At 43.7% G+C, this 23,198-nt stretch overlaps 1 protein-coding gene across 1 annotated transcript in view; it reads left to right on the top strand.

Annotated features, from left to right (window-relative positions):
• Positions 1 to 23,147, top strand: part of LOC137621654 (ribosomal RNA processing protein 1 homolog B-like) — a 127,106-nt gene extending 103,959 nt beyond the window's left edge. The window contains exon 9 of the mRNA XM_068352138.1: positions 21,182 to 23,147. Coding sequence (XP_068208239.1) covers positions 21,182 to 21,493 — 312 coding nt within the window. The 3' untranslated portion in view covers positions 21,494 to 23,147. The remainder of the gene's footprint in view (positions 1 to 21,181) is intronic.
• Positions 23,148 to 23,198: the final 51 nt, after the last annotated feature.

Genomic DNA, 23,198 nt, shown 5'->3' with positions numbered 1-23,198 from the left:
GGCTAGGTCACTGTCGTACAGAGGTGGTCACAGTAGTAGTATACCCTCAAAGGATTTTGTATATGTAATTTAAGGCTCACTAAATTGATAGGTTCACATTATTATCAATCCTCACCCTTGTGAGGAGGATGGGTGAAAATGCACTTCTATCTTAAAATTAAGAGGATAGTTACTCGGTATGCTTTTTTACTTGCATCAAAGGCCCTTTCAGTCACATGATGGTTCAACCACTGCACACCAAGGAAGGAAGAGGGACCAGAAATTCTTGATCTCGCCTAGGCAAGATGCTTCTTGTTCTGTGAGGGATCTAGGTACACAACGTCATCTGCTAAGAAGCTAACACAGCTACTAAGAAAAGAGCATTGAGTGACTTGTATATACATTCTTGTATATACAGTCGCCGCCAGATTTTCGCGAATACTCTTTGTGTCACTTTTCTGGTGACCCATAGTCCCAAATTTCACTATTTCATTATTTTTATCATTTTAATGATAAATAATTTTCTTCCTCAAATTGTAAAACAATAAAATTATGATACTAACTAGATTAAAATTAAAAAAACATTTTAAAATTTATCGCAAATAATTCATGGTTGAACAAGAACATAATAGAAAATACCCTTGTCTTCCCTATGCTAACACTGCGCTGAGACATGTACAGTAGGGTCCCGAATTATGCGAGAATTTGGTCGATTAATGACCTCGTGTAAATGGAAAATCGCGAATTTCGAAACACACAACAGAAATAATTCCATTGTGGCCATGGTAACCAGCAATTTGCCTATTCAAATGTGTTTACTACCCTTTTCCAATACTTTCTTTGTACTATACTGTATTTCTTTATAATATCAAATTGTTTTTGTAAATAAATAAAACATTTAATATACTTTAAAGTTCTAATAACTTGAAAAATGGTTAAAATTATAACCAGGATAGGTGTAAACACCATATATTTCCCGTTACAACACAACCCAAAATACAGACAAATTTTAATGTTTGTCATATCTATTGTATAATACAACTGGTGAATAGCAAAACCATCACTCTATAGACTAGCTTGTTGTATGATTGAAAATCCAGAATTATCAAAATAAAGGCGATTTTATATCATGCGTTTCCTAAACACGCTAAAAAGCAGAATAGAAAACGACAACCAATGTTTTGTTTACGTTTAACTCTGATCACAACGAAGAAACAGACGCATTTATACATCTGTGTTTTTGAATTGACAGCAATTTTACCAAGCATAGATTATATGATGAATTTGTTATTACCAATGTTCTAATTATTTTTTATTAGAACTTTCAAATAAATGAAATGAATGCCATTTATGAAATGTTTTTCTTTATGATGCCGCCTGAAACGGAAACCTTCCATTTGTTTACGCTCCATCTTCGATCATAATAAACAAACGAATGCATTAAACACACATGATCTAAGTCATAACTAATGATATTACAAACATTTAGTAAACATTATGTTATTATAAATATTTTACTTACCGTATCCATATAAATTCCTAAATTCGTAGCAAAGCTGGAAATTTTTTTTCCTTATGCGTTTAATCCACAATAGCAAACTGCCGCTAATGACAGAGTGATAACTTACGATAATTCTAAACTGTTACGAAAGATAATTGTCCTTTCCATATCCAAAATACTTTTCCTAACTTCAGTTATAAGTCAACTTGTACCCACCTCAATTATGGATCCATATGCAAAAAAGGTAAAGAAGAAAGTACTAGGCCTATTTTTAAAGTCACCGAACAATTAGGTTACCGCTATAACGTTCGATGAGAGAGAGAGAGAGAGAGAGAGAGAGAGAGAGAGAGAGAGAGAGAGAGGGATGGTTTTAAAGTACTAAACAATAAATATGATAGGTTATAACACATTGGTGTTTATGTAATATTAACTGTATAGATGGTTTGAATAAGTTAAGAAATGGTGTAAACAATTCTTTGTTATTGTATTCGCGCGGAAGCTAGACATCAGCTGATGTGATCACAGCCAAAAGTAAAACAAAAATAAGTTAGCAATACTCGATTTTTAAAACACACCCGAAATTTAACAACATAAGTACATGTTTTATTATAGTGCAATTGACATTTAAAGAGTAAAAATTTTCTGGAATAGAATGGTGTTTCCTAAAAAATAGTGGTTTGCGGACGAAATCGGTTACCGTATTTTAAGCTATGATTGAAATGGATGTATACACGGTATAATTTTTTCGTTTTGTATTTAATTGACACTTCAAGAAAACCGATTTTGGTTTCTTCATCTATTTGTAAGTATTGTATAACGAGAGAGAGAGAGAGAGAGAGAGAGAGAGAGAGAGAGAGAGAGAGAGAGAGAGAGAGAGAGAGAGAGATATTATGACGCAGAAGGTTACAGACCTAGAACAGGGGAGGATGAAGGTGGGGGGAGTGGTGAGATAGGCTGGGTGGACTCGCAGGGGAGACGGTAGGAGACGGGGGAAGGGGGGATTTGGTTGCCAGTGGCTAAAAATAGATTCTGAAAGACGGTAAAGGGAAAAACGAATCCCATCGAATAAACAGAATAAGGAAAGGGAATAAGATTCAGAGGAATAATAGATATAATGGAATGAAAATGACTAGATGGTGTTAGTTGTGATAAGAATAATTTAGATATTTGAAATAAGAGTGTCTGAGGAGGTATAGAAGGAATTCGTGATAAATATAGAGGAATATCAAAGGATACAGTTAGTTTGCATTAAAGGGTTTGTTATCGTTTATCGGCAGTGAATAGCCTAAACTTCGGTAACGAGTCGTCAATATTTTGTCATATTTTAAACAGTATACATTTGATTTGCAAACATTGGTTTTGTAGAGTAGACGGTAAAATAAAATCTAGAGAGAGAGAGAGAGAGAGAGAGAGATTTCTGCCATCAAATCTCTCTCTCTCTCTCTCTCTCTCTCTCTCTCTCTCTCTCTAGATTTTATTTTACCGTCTACTCTACAAAACCAATGTTTGCAAATCAAATGTATAGCCTACTGTTTAAAATATGACAAAATATTGACGACTCGTTACCGAAGTTTAGGCTATTCACTGCCGATAAACGAACCCAGTCTACTCGTGAAAACCTTGAACGCCCAGAGGGAAAAATAAGGCTTTTAAATATACTGTACTAAACAAAAATAATGCTTTAATATACCATCATTAACACTACCATTACAATTATCGTAAGGTTGGAGAAAGATAAAGATTGCCGAGAACGTAACCACATTTCTGTTTACATTTTGTCAGCTGGACTCGCACAGTTAACAGTTGATTTCATTGTTGATGTGGAATTTTATCCTTAAATAAGCTATTCATTATGAAATTATGTTAATGAAATGTAATGTTAATATTGTTTTGTAACATTTATTATAAATCACCGTATTTAGGGCTACCAATATACTTAAAAAGACTATAGATTTGATACATTTTGTAGTGCTTGACTCGCGAACTTTGAACAGCCTTGTGGATACAGAAAATTTATTTTTGAAAAATAGCGATCGTGGAAAAGGGGAATCGTGTAATTCGAACACGCTTAATTCGGGACCCTACTGTATATCATCTGTGTTGCTTACACCACCCCCTATTGTTGGCTTACAGATGAGACAACCAATCAGGGCGTGGTGATCTGTGTCCTTGCCGTTGATTGGTCCATAGAGCACAGCCTCACTCAAGAGAGATGCTAGGCCAGGCAGCATTCTTACTTTGCATTTTTAGTGTTATACATCTACAAATGTTACTTTGTACTCGTGTGTTTTGTGATACTTTTGGTAAAGTTTTTACTTATCCAATCCAATCAAACCCTTCAGTGGCACATACAATCAGCTGTGCAGTAGTGTAAATATTATCATCTTTGTCATTTACTGCACAGCTAATTCATTGTCATCATCTTCATTTAAGTTGCATGGGAGTGTATAACTTAGGTTAGTAACCCATACAGAATTAGTTAAAGTTATTTAGAAATAAGATTAGGTATGTACAGTATGTAGCAAAATTTTTTTTCTAAAAAAAATGGTTTCAAAGAAATATTTGATGTCCTGCAATCTTAAATTGCATAGTAACGACTTGGAGGAATTCTCCATGCCGTGCAGCTTAAGATTACATAGAAACATAGAGAAAATTTCCAAATCCTGTAGCCTTCAAATATTCTGCATAGTGCTGTATGTATTCGGTAGTGGACATGTACAGTATAGCACAATGGACTCCATACCCATGAGCTAGGCTAGGTTAACCTCTCGTACCGTATTCAGCAGTGCTCTTGTACGTATAGCTTAGATTGTATATCACTAAAATTGTTCGTAGGAGAGTGTGAAAGCTTCATGTGTGGGTGGGGATGGTTTATTAAAGTTTAAAATGCTCGTAAATAGAGAAAAATAGGTCCCCCCCATTTTGCAAGGCCTCCTGGAATGTAACCCTAGGAAAGAGCTGTTGAAGTTTCCAAATTACTGCCTTCAAGAACTGGCCCACTGAGAAGGTTCTTCCAAAAGGCTGGCAGTACACCAACAACTCTTGACTTTTCTCTTACTTTAGCGCATGCTCATGTCAGTTGCCCTAGGTTGTTTGTCATTTGATCCAGGAAGAGTTTGTTTTCCTGAAGCCAGGAAGATATGGTTTTTCTGGTTATTTTCTTCTCAAGTCTTCCTACAGTGTTGGAAAGGTTCTGCAGTCATGGTCAGAATGGTAGAGCTCTCTTGAGGTAACACTCACAGGGCTTTGAAGCAACTCATATCCAGATCAGTGGTTAATTCCTTGGGTGATTTATGCTCACCACAATTCATGATATACTGTATCAATGTTATTTCTCAAAGTAAGTTTTCATACATAATGCTTAGTTGATAGTTATTTATTTCAGGTATCCCTGAGAAGTCTTTAAGGGTCTTCAAAACTTGAAATTAAAACTTATTGAAGGAAACATCTGTATACATCAAGGAACATTTGTTCCAGTCCAGGATCTTGAGAATCCACATTTGAAGCTACATAAAGTGGAAGTTCATGGTTCTCTTTAGACGCAAACAGGTCCACCTCAGAGAGGCATGGTTTATTCTGAGCTACATACAGCAAAAGTTTATGGTTCTCATTTGTCGCAAGCAGGTCCATTTGAAGAACTAGGGTACACTCTATGATCTCTTGGAAAGAGCTCTGATTCAAGATCGTAATAATTGTTGTGGCCTGATTTGTAAAGTCTCTGCTTGGTGATCGCCAGATGGGGGTTTGAGTCCCGCTCAGATTCGTTAGTTCCTTTAGTTCCTGCAACCTTACCTATCCTTGTGAGCTAAGGATTAGGGTTTGGGGGAGTTTATAGGTTTATCTGCTCAGTCATCAGCAGCCATTGCCTGGCCCTCCCTGGTCCTAGCTTGGGTGGAGAGAGGGCTTGGGCGCTGATCATATGATAAATGGTTAGTCTCTAGGACAATGTCCTGCTTGCTAGGGCAATGTCACTGTCCCTTGCCTCTGCCATTCCTGAGTAGCCTTTAAACCCTTTAAACCAGGTCCGTCTGCCTGGCCAATCTGTAGAGCACCTGGTGAGTGGACTGGGGAGGGAACAAATCTCTCCTCTGAATGATAGTTTGACAGATTACTTCACATGGATTTCCTAATCAAGGTTTTCTCCAGCTACAAGAGAATACTTTTGTTTGTCGAAAATCCTTATGTGAGATTTCTTTCTTAGCTTCTTCAGTGTCAGGAATACCGCCATCAGTCTCAACAAAAACACAAAACACACAGAGCAAACCAAAACACATCTGACCAACGCAAGTGCTTAGGAGGAAAGAGGATGGGGGGTGGGGAGATGTAGGGGTAGAGAGGGGGGATGTTGATGAAGGAGAGGTCTAATTGGTGAGGGATCTATGGTCGTGGTTCAATCACGCACCAGTTTTCTATACCGACACTCAAAGAGTGAGCGAGCTAGGTTTATTCCTGGCATTCCATGCATCTCTTTTTTTCTCTGGTATATTCAGCAATAACTATGCCTTAGAAATGGTGCTAGAGGAGCATTTCACGGGGCGACACAGGTTCCTCGCCCAGAAATAGATTTTTCCTTCTTTAAAATCCCTTTTTTATGCGAAATGCTGCAAACTTAGGGGACAATTTCCCAAACACATGATTCTTCTTCTTTATGACCTAACTCACCCAACTCAGATCCGTGTGAAAAATCATGGGTATTTGGGCCACTGACCAACGGGGTTGACATGGAGAGAGCTTTTGGTAAGATCCATGGTCATGAAATACTTTTGGCAGCACCTGGGTAGTTGTGATTGTCTCAAAGCCCTTCTGAGCCACAGCTCTCAATATCCAATTGAGGTTTTTCAACCAGGTATTCAGAACTGGGTTAACAAGTAAAGCAAATTGAAGATGGCCTGAGACCTTTTCGAGTTGTTGGGTGAAGGAAACAGACATTGAAGAAAAATATTGACCATGTTTAAGATAATTTTTCGAGATGCGTTTTGGATGGCCTTTTAAAAGCCTCTCTTGAAATGATCTTGATTTTACAAAGTTATCAGAAATCCTAAATCCTGAAAATTTTCTCATCTTTGCCAAGACTAGCTTGTCATTTGAATAGGCAATGACCTGAACTATGTGTAATTGTAGTAGTTTGGTAACTGATTTTACTAGTTTTATGAACACCTTTGAAGCTATAGGTATTTGTTTAAAAGAGCATGCTCTCCATTTACTCCAAAGTTATGCATTCTTGCAGCGCTCCTTTTTTGTACAGTAGTTAGAAGGTTTTTTAAATGCTGGGAAAGCAAATAAATAGCAAATGTTGCGAGAGCAGGAGGGGTTGGTGGAGGAGGTACTAAACGACCCGGAACCGACATCATCAACAGAGTCAATCAAAGAGAAGTTCGTGACGTCAGCGGACATTTGATCTACTGTATATTCAAAATATATACTAAATTAATAAATGGATCAATTACTCAGTGTCACTATTTGTGAATTGTATATTTTATTTGGTAATACTTCGACCATAGATCTTACCTTTTTTTTAAAGAAACTTTTTACGAGAAAGACTATTTTTGCAGCGTATGATGTTTTCATTGGCGGAAAATTGGCACGCATCCTTAGGCAGTGGTCAATAGATGGCGTTTGTGTAGCAAAACGTCGCCTGGGAAAACTAGTCATTCTCAAAATAGTTTCTTCAATAAAACACTTTAATATGATGAAAGGAGAGTAGGAAAAGCATCTGGTATGGATGGTGTGAGAGCTGAGATGTTGAAGGAAGGGGGTGTGACTGTACTTGAATGGTTGGTGAGATTGTTTAATATGTGTTTTGTGTTGTGAGCGAGCTGGGTTTATTCCTGGCATTCCATGCAACTTTTTTCTCTGGTATATTTAGCAGTATTTATACCTTAGAAATGGTGCTATAAGGAGCATTTCACTGTGCGACAAGTTCCTCGCCTAGAAATAGATTTTTCCTTCGTCAAAATCCCTTTGTTCCGTAACCGAAATACAAACCACGCTATTTACAAAGGGTTATTACTTTTAGCGTAGCTGAAATGGCGAGCCATTAGAATTTAACGAGGGTGTATTACCCCCGTGCTAGTTAGCGGGGGGGTACGGGAGTGGTAGCTAGCTACCCCTCCCCTCCCTCACACACAGATGAATGCTCACTTCCACTTTTGGCTCGGACTGTGACAGACGTCTCTGTCTTGGTCCTCTCTTGGCAGCCATTGTTTGTTTTGTCTTTACTTAATCGCTTACTTTTCATTTACTCAATATATATGTAAACATGTTTTCATGTTTGTATATATATTTGATTATAGAAATAAGTAAGTTTCCTTTTCAGAGTTGTGTGTGTAGTGTACGATATCTACGTGGAGTCCTCGGCAGTTACGCCACCACGGCGTAATTTTATGGGTGGCGATCGAGTTTGACTTATGTCTTTCTCTCTCTCTCTTGAGGTCGTTCACCCTTTTACTACGTGTTACTACGCCCTTGTAGCTTCCTTTCCGTGTGGGGGGGTTGCTACGCCGTACGTTTGTCTCAATTAGTTATGAATCTAATTGTAGTTGTTTTTTGTTTTTCAGTTTGTAGAACGATTCCTTTCGGGATTTTCGTTCTTTCTTTAGTGTTCATTCATTTTTAAATTACATAATTACATAGTTACATAATTATAATTGTTATAATTCTGTTTTGGTTACAGCTCTCCTTCCGTGAGTGTAAGTGGTTGTGAGGGCACGTGCCTGTTGTGTAATTCTTGTTTCCTTTCCCTTGGGATTCCTCTTCGGAGCCTTCCCGGGGGAATGAATGTGTACTAATATTATTTTTTTTATTTTTTTACAGTTACCGATCTAGTTCGTTTCTGTAATATGGCAACGGTGTGAGCTGTCTTGTTGAGTCCTGGGGATTCGGCTGTTGCTGCCTCCCTCCTTGTATTTTCGTCAGGGGCGTGTCTCCTTCTACTGGAAGTACTCCCGTGACGACGGACAGCTCTCCAGTTCATTTTAGAACTCTCAGGAGGCTTGCCTCCTTGGGCGGGAAACTTTCCTTCCGAGGGAAGTTTTTCCTGTCCAGGCTTGAGTTTTTCCCCTTTTGGGGGGTTCTTCTCTTGCCTTTTTTTCGTGCGACTATGCTCTTGGTACTGAGCAGTCACACCTGCAGTTTCGCTCAAGGGGCTGGGCAACTGCAGGAGCTCCTCTTCGGAGGATTGCTCCTTTTAGGTCACTGGCGGACCAGTCTCTTCTACTAAGTGTTTCTCTTTCGTTCGCGAGAGAGTACACTCATAGAGACTCCTCTTCGGAGGTTTCTTCTGTTGCTGTTGGCCTCCCTCGCCGTAAGGCCCACCGTCCGCCTCGTCATAAGGGCCTCTCTTCTCCCTATAAGGGTGCTTGAGGCCCCTTTTTGAATCTCCGTTTGCAGCCTACAACTACTTTTTCTCGATCTTCCGCCTTGGTGCAGATGGACAGCAGTCTGATCTCGTCTTCCGACGGGCAACGGTCTTCCCGACGGACAACGGTCTTCCCGACGGACAGCGGTCTTCCGACGGACATCAGTCTCCCGGCGGACAACGATCCCTTCGGGGAAAGGGTTGCCCCCCACGGGGGTTCTTCCCTTGCGTGTCAGGGTTTCCCTGCGCGCCCTTCTGCTGTGTTCTCTCCTGCTCCTGCTCAGTGTTAGCGCACAGGCGCTCTTCTGCTCATCAGTGCTCTCCTGTTTGTCAGCGCTTTCATGATGATCATCACTGCTGTTCCTGTTGGTTCCTGTTACGCGCCCTGTGCGCCCACGTTCGCCCTCGCGATCTAGAACTTCGGTTCAGGTCGGGGTCAAGGACTCTTCTTCTATGCGCAGGCTTCCACGCGTAGCCTTCTGCTCGTCAGCGATCATCAGCTCGCCAGCGATCATCTGTCTCTCGGCGATCTCCGGATCGCCCGCGTGTGTTACAGCCGGCACGCCAACGTTCTCCAACACTTCTGAAGGAACATGGTTTGCCAGCTACTAGCTCACCTGCGCATGCTGACCGCCATCGCCCGACCCTCAACTGCGGATGCTGACCGCCATCGCCCGACCCTCAACTGCGGATGCTGACCGCCATCGCCCGACCCTCAACTGCGGAAGCTGACCGCCATCGCGCGACTCTCAACTGCGGATGCTGACCGCCATCGCGCGACCCTCAACTGCGGATGCTGACCGCCATCGCGCGACCCTCAACTGCGGATGCTGACCGCCATCGCGCGACCCTCAACTGCGGATGCTGACCGCCATCGCGCGACCCTCAACTGCGGATGCTGACCGCCATCGCGCGACCCTCAACTGCGGATGCTGACCGCCATCGCGCGAACCTCAACTGCGGATGCTGACCGCCATCGCGCGACCCTCAACTGCGGATGCTGACCGCCATCGCGCGACCCTCAACTGCGGATGCTGACCGCCATCGCGCGACCCTCAACTGCGGATGCTGACCGCCATCGCGCGACCCTCAACTGCGGATGCTGATCGCCATCGCGCGACCTCACACCTGCGGATGCTGATCACCATCGCGCGACCCTGCGCATGCTGATCACCATCGCGCGACCCTGCGCATGCTGATCACCATCGCGCGACCCTGCGCATGCTGATCACCATCGCGCGACCCTCCGCATGCTGATCACCATCGCGCGACCCTCCGCATGCTGATCACCATCGCGCGACCCTCCGCATGCTGATCACCATCGCGCGACCCTGCGCATGCTGATCACCATCGCGCTATCATCTACCCTGCGGATGCTGCTCGCCATCGCGCGACCCTCAACTGCGGATGCTGCTCGCCATCGCGCGATCGCCCACCTGCAGATGCTGCTCGCCATCGCGCGACCGCCCACCTGCGCATGCTGATCGCCATCGCGCGACCCTGCGCATGGTGATCACCATCGCGCGACCCTGCGCATGGTGATCACCATCGCGCGACCCTGCGCATGGTGATCACCATCGCGCGACCCTGCGCATGCTGATCACCATCGCGCGACCCTGCGCATGCTGATCACCATCGCGCGACCCTGCGCATGCTGATCACCATCGCGCGACCCTGCGCATGCTGATCACCATCGCGCGACCCTGCGCATGCTGATCACCATCGCGCGACCCTGCGCATGCTGATCACCATCGCGCGACCCTGCGCATGCTGATCACCATCGCGCGACCCTGCGCATGCTGATCACCATCGCGCGACCCTGCGCATGCTGATCACCATCGCGCGACCCTGCGCATGCTGATCACCATCGCGCGACCCTGCGCATGCTGATCACCATCGCGCGATCGTCCTCCTGCACATGCTGCTCGCGATCGCTCACCTTCGTATGCTGCTCGCCAACGCACGATCGCTCACCTGCGCATGCTGCTCGACCATCGCGTCGGCATAACACAACGCGCCATTGCCAACCTGCGCGTTAGCGCTCACTAGCTCACCACCGATCGCTTGTTGATCCATATCGCCAGCGGTCTTCGTAGCCCACGCGGCAGCGCGTTTCCTCGCCATCGCGCTAACGCTTGCGTTCGCCGCCTCGGACTCGCGCTCATGCACCTGCCCACCCTCACGACCGTTCGCCCGCGCGACCATTCGCCTGCGCCCCCGCGCGCCCACACGCCCATGTGCCTGCACGTCTACGCTCATGCGCGTCCGCGCCCATGCTCTCCAATGTTCGCCCACGGGCGAACCAACGGTTTTCCATCGTGCGGACGGATGGTGTTCCGTTGCGCGAACCTACAGTGTTTCTTCGCACAAACGTCGGCTTATTTCTTGCAGTATCCATTGCTCGTCTATGGATTATCGCTCGCCGACCACCAGCTCTCGCCCTTCCTACCACGCTCGCCCTCCTTCTGCGCTCCTTCGCTCACCTTCGTTTGCGTTACCGCGCATGGGCGCTTCCACGTTCGCCCACGCGAAAATCTTTGAATTACCATCGCGCGAGCTCCAGGGCGATTGCGACCACGATTCCCAATGGGGTTTTCGCAGCCTGGCGAGTTCTTCTGGAGCGTATTTCCAGAACACGGCCTCACCCCGTAAACGCAGAGCATGGCACTTGCAAGAATAGGAGAAACTTAAGGGAGATCTGAGCAACACTCCTCTTTCCTGAACCTGGGTTACCCCTTCCCCGTCATTCCCTGGAAGGATTTTTGGCGGGGGGGCTTTCCGTTCGAGATTTCTCCATCGGACAAGGGGTGACTGCTTACCCCTTCCTCTGGGAGCTTACCAGGTTCTTTCCCTCCTCGGTTACGGCCCGAGGTTTGGTTCAAGGAAGATACAGGAAGATCATGGGTACTTTCCTCCTCTCGAGCTCAGGCACCTTGGCCTTTCGTCGTTAAGTGTCTAACTTGCGGACAAGCTCGATGTTGTACCATCTGGACGCGCTGACTGAGGGCTTCCTTCGGGTGTCCTATCTGTGGAGGTCGACGACCTCAGACACCCTTCCATCCTTGAGAAGAGTTTGTTTGTGCCCAAGGACAGAGACTTAGACAGCGGCTGTGCGGAGGAAATCGACTTCCGTTTTCACTCCTCCAAGGCGCTTTCTTCCAGACTCTGCAGGGCTCCAGCGCCCTTTTCTTTCAACCACGTCGGCCTAAGTTATCGGCTACGACAACTGGGACAAGGTGTCCAATTGCAGTTTCCTCCTGTCAGGAACAGATGGCACGGGAGACTCCCCCGGGGGGGCATAGTCTTAAAAGGAGTTCACGAACTCTAGGATTGCAGGTTTTTCGCTGGGAGGAGGCTTAAGGTTACTCATCCGAATGACAGCTTCCCGATGCCCATTCCCGCACAATCTCTGTGATCAGCCAAGGATATCGCGCCTGCCGTCTCTGTCAGCGAATTCAGTGTCTCTGAACCTCTATGCCATAGCGTCAGCAGAATTGCCCGGTTGGGCAGAATGATCCATACCTTAGGCGAAGGTCTTCCTTAGGATCATCGACGGCTTCACCCCCGACCTCCTCAGTCGATCCTTTCTTGTAAGGAAGGATCTGAGAGGAGATGTCCGTAGTCGACCTCTCAGCCCGGATCAAGTTTGTCGAACAAACTTCGGCCAGCGTAGACCAGCAGAATCGATCAGACTGGTAACGAGGCGACAGGACTCCTTAAACCCTGGATCGGAGGGACGGGTACTTTCAGTTTCCATTCCATCCATCTTCCAGGGTGCTCGTCGAATTCAGCCTAGACTGCAAGTATTCCTGCTTATGATGCAGTGTGGCTATCCCGCCGTGGCATAGCAGGTTTGTTTCCCCAGAGAACTCTCCCTGCCTTCCTCTTGGCCGCTCAGGTGCAGGCTTCCGCCTCCTCTGCTGTTTGGAGGGCTGGTCAACTCCGGTAGGCTCGGGTTCGACCTTCTTCAGCGCCGGGACAAGCTTCCGGATGCTTACCATGAGTGTGGGCTCATGGTATTTTTCTTGGAGCCTTCTCTTCCTCTGCCTCAACATCTGGAGTATCTAGCCATGATATTGAGTCAACGGCCTTACCACGTTGGAAACCCCGCTTCTCGTCCGTCCAGCGAGGTTAAGCAATGTCGGTACTTGGATGGGTGACCACCTGGGGACGCCAGATTCTGTTACCACATCCTCCGAGCCTTCCTTTCGGTTGACTGTGGCAAGACTGAGAAGAGTCGCAGTACCTGTTCTCAGTCAAGCAGAGCTTTCAGCCCTACCTTGGAACGTTTCCTAGTTCTCCTTTCCTCATTGACCCGTCTATAGTCCGAACGGTCGCCTCAGGATAAGTTCCATGTGGGGCGATCCAAGTTCCGGTGGCTTCAGGCAATGTTTAACCGGACTTCCTGGCCCCTATGGGACCAGCGGAACTATTAAACCTGCAATGGGTGTTGACCTATGGAGCCTCTTGATGGTAGTGGATAGTCTCGTCCTTTCCCCACATTCTTGATGCTGTTCTCGGACTCGTCAAAGGGAAGGGGGGGGGGGCATGTTCCGGTCCAGTCCTATGGTCAAGACCTGAAGGATACCTCTCCATCATTCGGGCAGGCTTAGGGGCCTTAGTCTGGCCCCTCTACAGATCCTACAGCTCCTGCCGAGTCGCCCCGTGCGCGTCGACTTCATGATTCTGGCGTATTCTAACCAGCAGGGGACGCATTTTCACACCTTCACATCTTGCAGTAGAGATACCGGGATGATTGAGATTCTCTCAATACCACCATCGGCTCTCTCATTCCAGGCAGGGGAATGTTCTCTCAGACTATCCGAGCAGAGCCTCGTAGAGAGAGTGTACCTGGGGGTCTTTGACCTTGGGTAACTAGCAAGTACTGGTCTGGGGGACCTGATCGCGACAGCTTGGAACCTCAAGCTTCCGCTATTTTTCCCCCCAGTCTCAGACCCCGAGACTCTGGCAAGATGCATTCCGGTGATGGTGGGACAACTTCGACGCCTGCGTCTTCCCTCCTTTTTGTCTGTGGACAATGGGTCTCAACAAGACCAGGTTGTCTGTCAACCTTTCAATGGGAGAGCTCCACTGGGACTATGCGCAGAACGGTTTCTGGACCCTCTGCTTCCCCTGACGCAACTCCCGGGAGAGCTTCTCCCACGGCGCAGACTACTCAAGCAACCACACTGCGACATCTCTCCCGAACCGGGGCGTCGCTTTGACTTCATGCCTGGAGACACTACGCCTCCTCCTCAAGAAGAGACAACCCGCTACAGTCGCGGTACGGAGGTCGCGTCATCTGCGATAGTCATCCACAGGGGTCTCCCAGGCAAAGTGAAGATTCTAAGGTGGTTGGTGCCGTGGGAGATATACCTCTTCCTTTGAGGCCTCTTCTCCAGCAATAACGGTCTTATTGCCTTTTGGCGGGAGGAAACTCCTTTCCGCTCTCGGCAATGAAGCCTGTCGCTCAGCCTTTCCCTGACCTTCAGGCTTAAAGGAATAACTTTTTCCTGCCCGCTGGATCTATCCTCGCTCATGCGAAGCTACGATCATCCCTGCCCTAGTCGGAGGAAGACCTCCAACTTGAAGCATGGCTCGGACTTTTAGTCCTTTAAGAGCTCTTCTCAAGACCCTTTACGACAGGCCTCGGATTGTATTCCGCCTTGGGTCTCCTGCTCACTCTGGCCACGGCCAGTGTGTAAGCAATCTTCTTGGTCTCTTACGACTCCCCCCTTTCTAAGGAAGAGGGGAAGGCAACATTCAGGCTCGCTCCTGAGTTGTTGGCTAGACTCAGAATCTGGGGGTCCCGGCCCTTCGGTCCGATTCATTCAAGATTTCAAGTCTCCATTCTGTATCTGATGTCCCAAGACCTCTTTCTTGCCAGTAAAGGAATCAAGAGGTTAGCGCTGGGAACAGCTGCAGTTTGTCCTCAGTTGCAGCCGATTTGGGAGCACAAGGAGGACATGGGGGAGAGTCACCAGTATACCTCTTCAGCCCGGACTCAAGGACATTCATCTCGACCTGTCTCCAGACCCTCCCCCATCACGTCGCCCTACAGCACGATGTTGGATACATCGCAACGTCCCTCGCCTTCGAGTAATACTACTCTGTGATGCAGGTGCTACAAGCTGGAGTCTGGAAGCGTCTAATGACCTTCGCAGCCCGCTTCCTGCAGGGCGTGACCCACAGGAGTCTCGATACGTTTTCTATTTCTCTGTGGTGGCTACACAACAGCTGGTCTTACCTCAGGCTCCTTTTTGGACAGGTAGCAGAAGGTTGAGGGCATTGTTATCAGGTTTTAGTCTGCATGAACGAAAGAAGTATGTCTGGCCCTTACTTCTTTCTTCATCATCCCCTCTACGGGGAAGCAGCATCCTGGTCTCTGCATAGCTGACCTCGAACCTCTGCAGGTAAACCATGCTTCCTTGTGTTCCAAGTATTGAGTCAATACTGTTGCGTCCCCCATACCCTGACGAGGTGGTATTTGGAACGTCCTAACCCAGAGTTCCTTCTGGAACTCCAGGTCAACTGCCTAGGACGGGTCACACTTCTTCCTTCACACACAAGTTTACGTAGGCCACATGGTTCCTTGCAGAGCAAGGAACTTGTGAGGTGCAGGGACTCCTTTTCTCGAGTGCGACTCACTCGGATTCTGAGTCCCCGGGTAAAGCCAAAGCCAGTATGGCTGGGGACTTTCCACCCTACCTAAGGGGTAAGTCACCCTCTGTAAATAGCGTGGTTTGTATTTCGGTTACGGAACAAATGACAAATTCGAAGATAATTTGTATTTTTCCTAACCATACAAACCTTAGCTATTTACACATATTTGCCCGCCAGCCCTGTCCCCCAAGACAAGTCCTACCTCTAAGTGAAAGTGAGCATTCATCTGTGTGTGAGGGAGGGGAGGGGTAGCTAGCTACCACTCCCCCCCCCCGCTAACTAGCGTGGGGGTAATACACCCTCGTTAAATTCTAATGGCTCGCCATTTCAGCTGCGCTAAAAGGTAACCCTCTGTAAATAGCTAAGGTTTGTATGGTTAGGAAAAATACAAATTATCTTCGGATTTGTCATTTTGTGTTGTCAATGGTACCAGTAGATTGGGTTTTTGCATGTATTGTACCACTATATGAGGGTAAGGGAGATGTGCATGAGTGTTGTAATAAGTGGTGAGGGAGGTGAATGCTCGATTGCTTGGATGAGGATTGAAACTGGTAGACGAGAATGACCATGAATAGGAGATAAATCAGTTGTGGTTTGCGGATGATACTGTACTGGTTGCAGACGAGGAAGAGAAGTTTGGCTGATTAGTGACAGAATTTGGACGGATGTGTGAGAGAAGGAACCTGGGTAAGAGTAAGGTTTTGAGATGTTCAGGAAGGGAAGGTGGTGCGAGGTTGAATGTCATGTTGAATGGAGAGTTACTTGAGGAGGCGGATCAGTTTAAGTACTTGGGGTCTGTTGTTGCAGCAAATGGTGGAGTGGAAGCAGATGTACGTAAGGGAGTGAATGAAGGATGCAAAGTCTTGAGGCCAGTTAAAGGAGTAGTAAAAAATAGGTGGGTTGGGCATGAATGTAAAGAGAGTTCTATAGGAGAAAGTGATTGTACCAACTGTGATGTATGGATCGGAGTTGTGGGGAATGAAAGTGACGGAGAGACAGAAATTGAATGTGTTTGAGATGAAGTGTCTGAGGAGTATGGTTGGTGTATCTTTAGTAGATAGGGTTAGGAACAAAGTAGTGAGAGTGAGAACGGGTGTAAGAAATGAGTTAGCAGCTAGAGTGGATATGAATGTGTTGAGGTGGTTGGGCCATGTTGAGAGAATGGAAAATGGCTGTCTGCTAAAGAAGGTGAAGAATGCAAGAGTTGATAGGAGAAGTACAAGAGGAAGGCCAAGGTTTGGGTGGATGGATGGAGTGAAGAAAGCTCTGGGTGATAGGAGGATAGATGTGAGAGAGGCAAGAGAGCGTGCTAGAAATAGGAATGAATGGCGAGCGATTGTGATGCAGTTCCGGTAGGCCCTGCTGCTTTCTCCGGTGCCTTGGATGACCGTGGAGGTAGCAGCAGTAGGAGATTCAGCATTATGAAGCTTCATCTGTGGTGGATAATGGGGGAGGGTGGGCTGTGTCACCCTAGCAGTACCAGCCGAACTCGGGTAAGTCCCTTGTCAGGCTGGGAGGAACATAGAGAGAAGAGGTCCCCTTTTTTGTTTCATTTGTTTGATGTCGGCTACCCCCCCAAAATTGGGGAATATGCCTTGGTATATGTATGTATGTATTTATTTAATATAAAATGTACATTTTACAAATACTGTAGTGACACTTTTGAGTAATTACTCCACTTTTAATTTTGTATATATTTTTAATATATACCAAATGTACGCTGACGTCACAAACTTCTCTCTGGTTGACTTTGTTGACGATGTTGCTTCCCGGTCGCTTAGTACCCCCTCCACCAACCCCTCCCCCTCCCCCCCACATATCTTGTTGTATTTTGCAGGACTGCATAATTTTGGAGTAAATGGAGAGCATGCTCTTGTAAACAAATACCGAGCTATATTTAGGCAGAATGGCATTACAGTACTCTGAACCAGTACAAACTTCTCTTAGATGAAATCCTAGGTAAGCCCAAAATTTGGGAGCAAAATGGATGTTCCAGTGTGCAGCGTGACATCTCTAGTACAGGTCGAAGGCCCTTGTAGTAATTGGCTGACATGTACAATGGTCGTCATCCTGAATGCTTCATATCTTTTATAACATAGGTTGCGGATCACCCTTCTTTGAGACACCAAATTCTGGAAATTGCTATGTTCTATGGCCCTCTTTTTCCAGCCATTTGTTGACTAAAGATATAAGTTCTATGCTTTTGGCATGAAAGAATGTTTTGTTCAAGGGGGTTTAGATATCGACAACCAACCCAGTCCCTTTGAGACTAAGCTCTGTTTCTGCCAAGAAAAGATCCATTGTTCTTGAAAATGGAGGCAACCTAACCTGAAGACAGTGATTGTTGAGGTCTTTATCCTTTGCAAAAAAAAAAAAAAACCATAACCTGGTCCTCCATTAGTCTGCTTCTTGTCCCTCTTTCTTCATAAGAGATATCCTCAAGTACTTGGGTCTTGGGTCTTTATATAGCATCCTAACCTCAAAAAGAATATAAAATCTGGACATATGCTAACCGTAACCTCTGATGGCCGACTGTCATTTTCTTTGGATATCATAGGGAAAAAGAGTCAACTTGGACGGAAATATTTGAACTGAGCTGATCAATATCCTTTTATCACATCAACCACTGGACTAATTCCCATGACTTTCCAGAGGGCATTAACTGAAGATACACCTAAGGCTCTGCTGTGGAACCAATGAATATGAGGCTACCCAAGTCATTTCCCATATCAAGAATATTAGAGAAGTATGGCCAAGATTGGCAGTCCCTAGTTTGCAATTTGGTTTTCATAAAGGCCTTGGAGCATGTGATGCCCTTCTTACAATCTCCAATGCTGTACAGAAATCCCTTGATTGTGGTCAGGAACTTCGTATGATTGGCCTTGATTTTAGAGCTGCCTTTGACCGTGTTAATCATGAGGCCCTTGTTTTCAAACTCAAACAGTTGGGAGTGGGTGGGTTGTTTCTTAGCATTATTATTGATTTTTTAAGTAATAGATCTCAAAGAGTAGTTGTTGATGGGCACCATAGTGAGTATAGGAATGTGATATCCGGTGTTCCACTGGGTAGTGTTCTTGGCCCATTACTTTTCATACTATATACACATGACATGAGGTTTGGCCTAGAAAACAAGCTTGTTGATATAGATGATGCTACTCTCTTTGCATCAATTCCATACCCTGAATGTAGATCTGGGGTTGGTGAATCCCTCAATAGAGATTTAGCTAAAATTAGTGCATGGTGCAAATTATGGGGTATGAAGTTGAATCCTAACAAAACTCAAAGTATGATTGTGAGTAGGTCAAGGACGGGGGCTCCTCAACATCCGGATCTCAGTATTGATAATGTTTCTTTAGAATTTTTATGACTCTTTTAGAATTTTAGGTGTGATTCTCGACAGCAAATTTACTTCTGAGAAACACATTAGGTCTGTGTCTTCTTCAATTGCACAAAAATTGGCTTATTGAGAAAGTCTTACAAGATTTTCGGTGATCAATCTATTCTGAAGAAGTGTTTTAATTCTTTCATTCTACCTTGTTTTGAGTATTGTTCTCTTGTCTGGTGTTCAGCTGCTGATTCTTATCTTAATTTGTTGAACAGAATCTTGCGGTCTATTAAATTTCTTATTCCTGATCTAGATATTAATCTTTGGCACAGTCGTTCAATTTGTTCATTATGCATGTTGCATAAGATTTTTCATAACTCTGACCATCCTTTATATTCAGATCTCCCTGGACAATTCTATCCTGTTCATAATACTAGGCAGGCAGTTAATTCTAATAGCCAGGCCTTCTCCATCATGAGGCTCAATACTACACAGTATTCTAGAAGTTTTATTCCAGCTGTTACCAAGTTGTCGAATGATCTTCCTAATCGGGTAGTTGAATCAGTAGAACTTCAAAAGTTCAAAGTTGGAGCAAATGTTTTTATGTTGACCAGGCTGACACGAGTCTTTTTATAGTTTATGTATGACATATCTGTTTTTGACGTTGTTAATAGTTTATATAGGACATATCTGTTTTGACGCTGTTACTGTTTTTAGAATGATATATTGTTAATTTATTCTCATCATTTATTTATTTCCTTATTTCCTTTCCTCACTGGGCTATTTTTCTCTATTGGAGCCCTTGGGCTTATAACATCTTTCTTTTCTAACTAGGGTTGTAGCTTGGCTAGTAATAATAATAATAATAAGGGTCAAACCTTGTCTAAAACAGACACTGTCAGATCAGAGAGAAGAAAGTATTTTCATATCATCCTAGGAGACATTATTGTAATTACAATCCCCAGTCTACTGGTTCCAATTGAGCTGTGAGCATGAAATGGATCAGGATTTGGCCTCGTCAAAAAGATATCCACTGAAGTTTTCCACACCCATAATAGCTTAGCAGATGCAGGGCTGTAATGGCCTCTTCTTGCTTGGGATATTTGCTACCAAATTATATTTCCATGCCATAAGTCTGTGAATAATCTCTCCCTGTTTGCTTATACTCTTAAAGATATCTACTGTCAGATGACAAAGGCCTTCTGATCTTGTGTCCTTGAATACTGTACTTGGTACTCCACTATAGTTCTCTCTGTCCAATGTTGCTGCTGACCAGTACCTGATAAGTTACAGCCAAAGGTTAATCCTGTCCCAACTACAGGATAACACTCCAGTAAGATAAGGTGACAAGTTAGTTGATGGTGGGATGATAACATGTTGTCCTTAATAACCCCTTAAATCCTCCTCATGAAATGAACCATTGGCTTGGAAGTCTATATCCACTTTAAAATATGAAGCCATTCCTGTTAGCCGCAATGCCAATTTTTTTCCCAGTTGGCATACTCGCCTAGATATTAACATAAAGGAAAGCTCTACTGGGGATGAAGCCATTGCTAGCCAATGATGGAGGTCTGCAGAGCTTTTATCTCTCTTCTTTATTCAATGGTAGTGCAAAAACCCTGGTGAATGCATACAGCATAGTGGCTAGTACAAAATGGAGTAAATCTAGTTGTTCCTGACTCATTCAGTTTGTAGATATCATCCCAATGAATTGGAAAATTTACTATCATCATCTCCTCCTACGCTTGTTGACGCAAAGGGTCTCTATCTTGAGCTTTTACTTCAATACTTCTCCACTCATCATCTCCCGCTTCACGTTTCATAGTTCTCAATCATGTAGGATTGGTCTTCCAACTCTTCTAGTGCCATGTGGTACCAAATTAAATATTTGGTGAAGTAATCTCTCTTGGGGAGTGCATAGAGCATGCCCAAGCCATCTCCATCTACCCCTCACCATGATCTCATCCACATATGGCACCTGAGTAATCTCTCTCGTGGTTTCACTTCTGATCCTGTCCTGCCATTTAACTCCCAATATTCAAAATAGGGTTGAGATTACAGCAATATATCTTTTATAATACTGTATATATTGCAGGGAGGGTTTTTCGGTACAGTGGCATATGGTCTGGAATTTAAATGTATTGTTTGTAAGGGATAGTTTTGAATGTTACAGTTGTGTGTTACGCCTTTATAGGATTTCTTTTATGGCTCACTTTTCTCTTTTTATCCCACCAGTATTAGTACTTTGTTGTATAAAATTTTAAGATATTTGAAGTCAATGATTTCATATCCTATATAGCTTTAAGTGGTACTGTATTTTTTATTTCTTGGAATTGAATTTTCTTTGCCCTGACAGGGAACTCCGAAGACTTCAAAATCAAAAGAGAGAACAATCAAGATCAACTTGAAACAAAATCAAGAGCATGATTTTAAAGATTATGCACATTCAATAAGGAACAGCCCCCAGATCCCTTACAGTGCAGACAAGGTCCCCAAAGCCCCAGTCTTGAAACCATCTCCATCTCCCATCCTTGTCGGCAGACCAGGGTTGAAGATTCTTAAAAATGTTATGAGAAAATCACCTGCAAAGACTGCCTCACCAATATTAAGAAATAAGTCTCCCAAGGCAAGAAAAATGAAGAGATCTAAAGCCGCTGATTTCTTTTAGGTAGTCTTGTTATTGAGAAATGAACATAACACAAAGAATATACAGTACATAACTTTTAAGATTGAACTATTTTAAGGATGGTAGATGGATGGATGGATTTAGATTGGCCTCCCTAGAAGGGGACTACGGGCTCTTGCCAATTACTAGCAGCCCGTAAGTGGGGTATGGATGTGATGGAGATAAGGTCATATATAAAGGATGATGATGAAGGAATGGAATAAGAGTACCATGACGACCGAGGCAGGAGTCCAAAGCCCAGTAGAGGTGCCGCAAACCTAACGTCATTTCCATATTCGGATCATCTTCGATTCTGGAAAAATTTAATTTTTTCTTATTTCAGCAATCCTGAAGAAGGGTAAGGATGGTATGACATCAAAGGAATTACAAATAATTTTCCAGTAAATAAATTTTAAAGATAAATTGAATAAATGTTCAATGGAATCTTAATAATCCATCTATTTTTTATAAGAAAACACTATCTCATAATTTATGCAATACTGCAAGTGAAAATTCACTAAGCACTGATTAACCCAAAATTTCTATGAATTTTGTTTTCAGGCATACATTATGAATTTGATATGGTACTGTAGTTTTAAATTCAAAATCCCATAAAATATGCCATTTGAATATACTACATTATGATGCATCCTTCATTTTTTATGTATATTTTCTTTGAAGGGCCTTAAGCATTAATTTTAGGACTGACATATCTTGTATTTAGATTGTTGATAAGAATTGTATTTATAAAATCATATATGTAAAAGAGTAGACTTGATTTGTGCTTCAAGGATAGATCAGCAACTACTGCTGTAATAAGTAAAAGGTCCATTTTCATTCTTCACTTGATGATAGGTTTTTATGTACCTTTAGAGTTATTTATTTGCTATTTTTTAAGTTATTAAACATTTACAGGGATGAAATTAAATACCATAAATCTTATTTGTTTTTCAAGTATTTTATAAGGAATTTTTATGGTTTCTTATGATCGATTAAGCTCAAATATTGCTATATGACAAGAGTGAAAAACTTTTTCTAGGATTTCATTTACAAAAATATTCCTCTTGGTCTGCTCAATTTCCATTACTTACAGTTATTAACAACAGTTGAACCTAAAATTTGGTTCCAATAAATTTTTTATTCGTGGAATATCTCCAATTTAAAGTGGCCAGTATGTATACAGTATTTGTAATTGACCTACAATTGTTAGTATAAGAGCTACTTTATAGGGATAAATTGATAAAGGATACTGTTTGATATTAGAAATTAACAAAATTTAAAATTAAATCCTTAGAATGGTTAATGCCTAAAAACTTTGGTTCCTCTAGCCATGAAATACAACTCGGTAATGTTTCTAGTTCTCATAAATTACATTAATTTTGTATGCAGTGTACTGAATAACTATGGTATTATTAATTGAAAATTATTCATTCTTTTTGTAATGATATCCCTTTTTTTAAATGTTGCATTTGAAACAGTTGCAATTTAAATTTCACGAAATTGTCATTAGATCAACAGCAAGTGCCAGAATTGATACATTTCAAGTATTTACAGAAGCTGTCGCATTAATTCTTGCCTCAAACATTTTGTGTTCTTTATATGAAATCCGTTTTATAACCATGCGAAATAGTTCAGTTGAATAAATTGTTAAAAGCAACTACAATTTAATAGAAAGCCATTTCCAAAGGTGTTATTGAGGTCTGAGTAA

The sequence above is a fragment of the Palaemon carinicauda genome, chromosome 28 (genome assembly GCF_036898095.1).
Source record: "Palaemon carinicauda isolate YSFRI2023 chromosome 28, ASM3689809v2, whole genome shotgun sequence".
Classification (NCBI taxonomy): Eukaryota; Metazoa; Arthropoda; class Malacostraca; order Decapoda; family Palaemonidae; genus Palaemon; species Palaemon carinicauda.
Note: the sequence above shows the minus strand (reverse complement) of the source record. Positions and strands in the feature narration are given on the sequence as shown.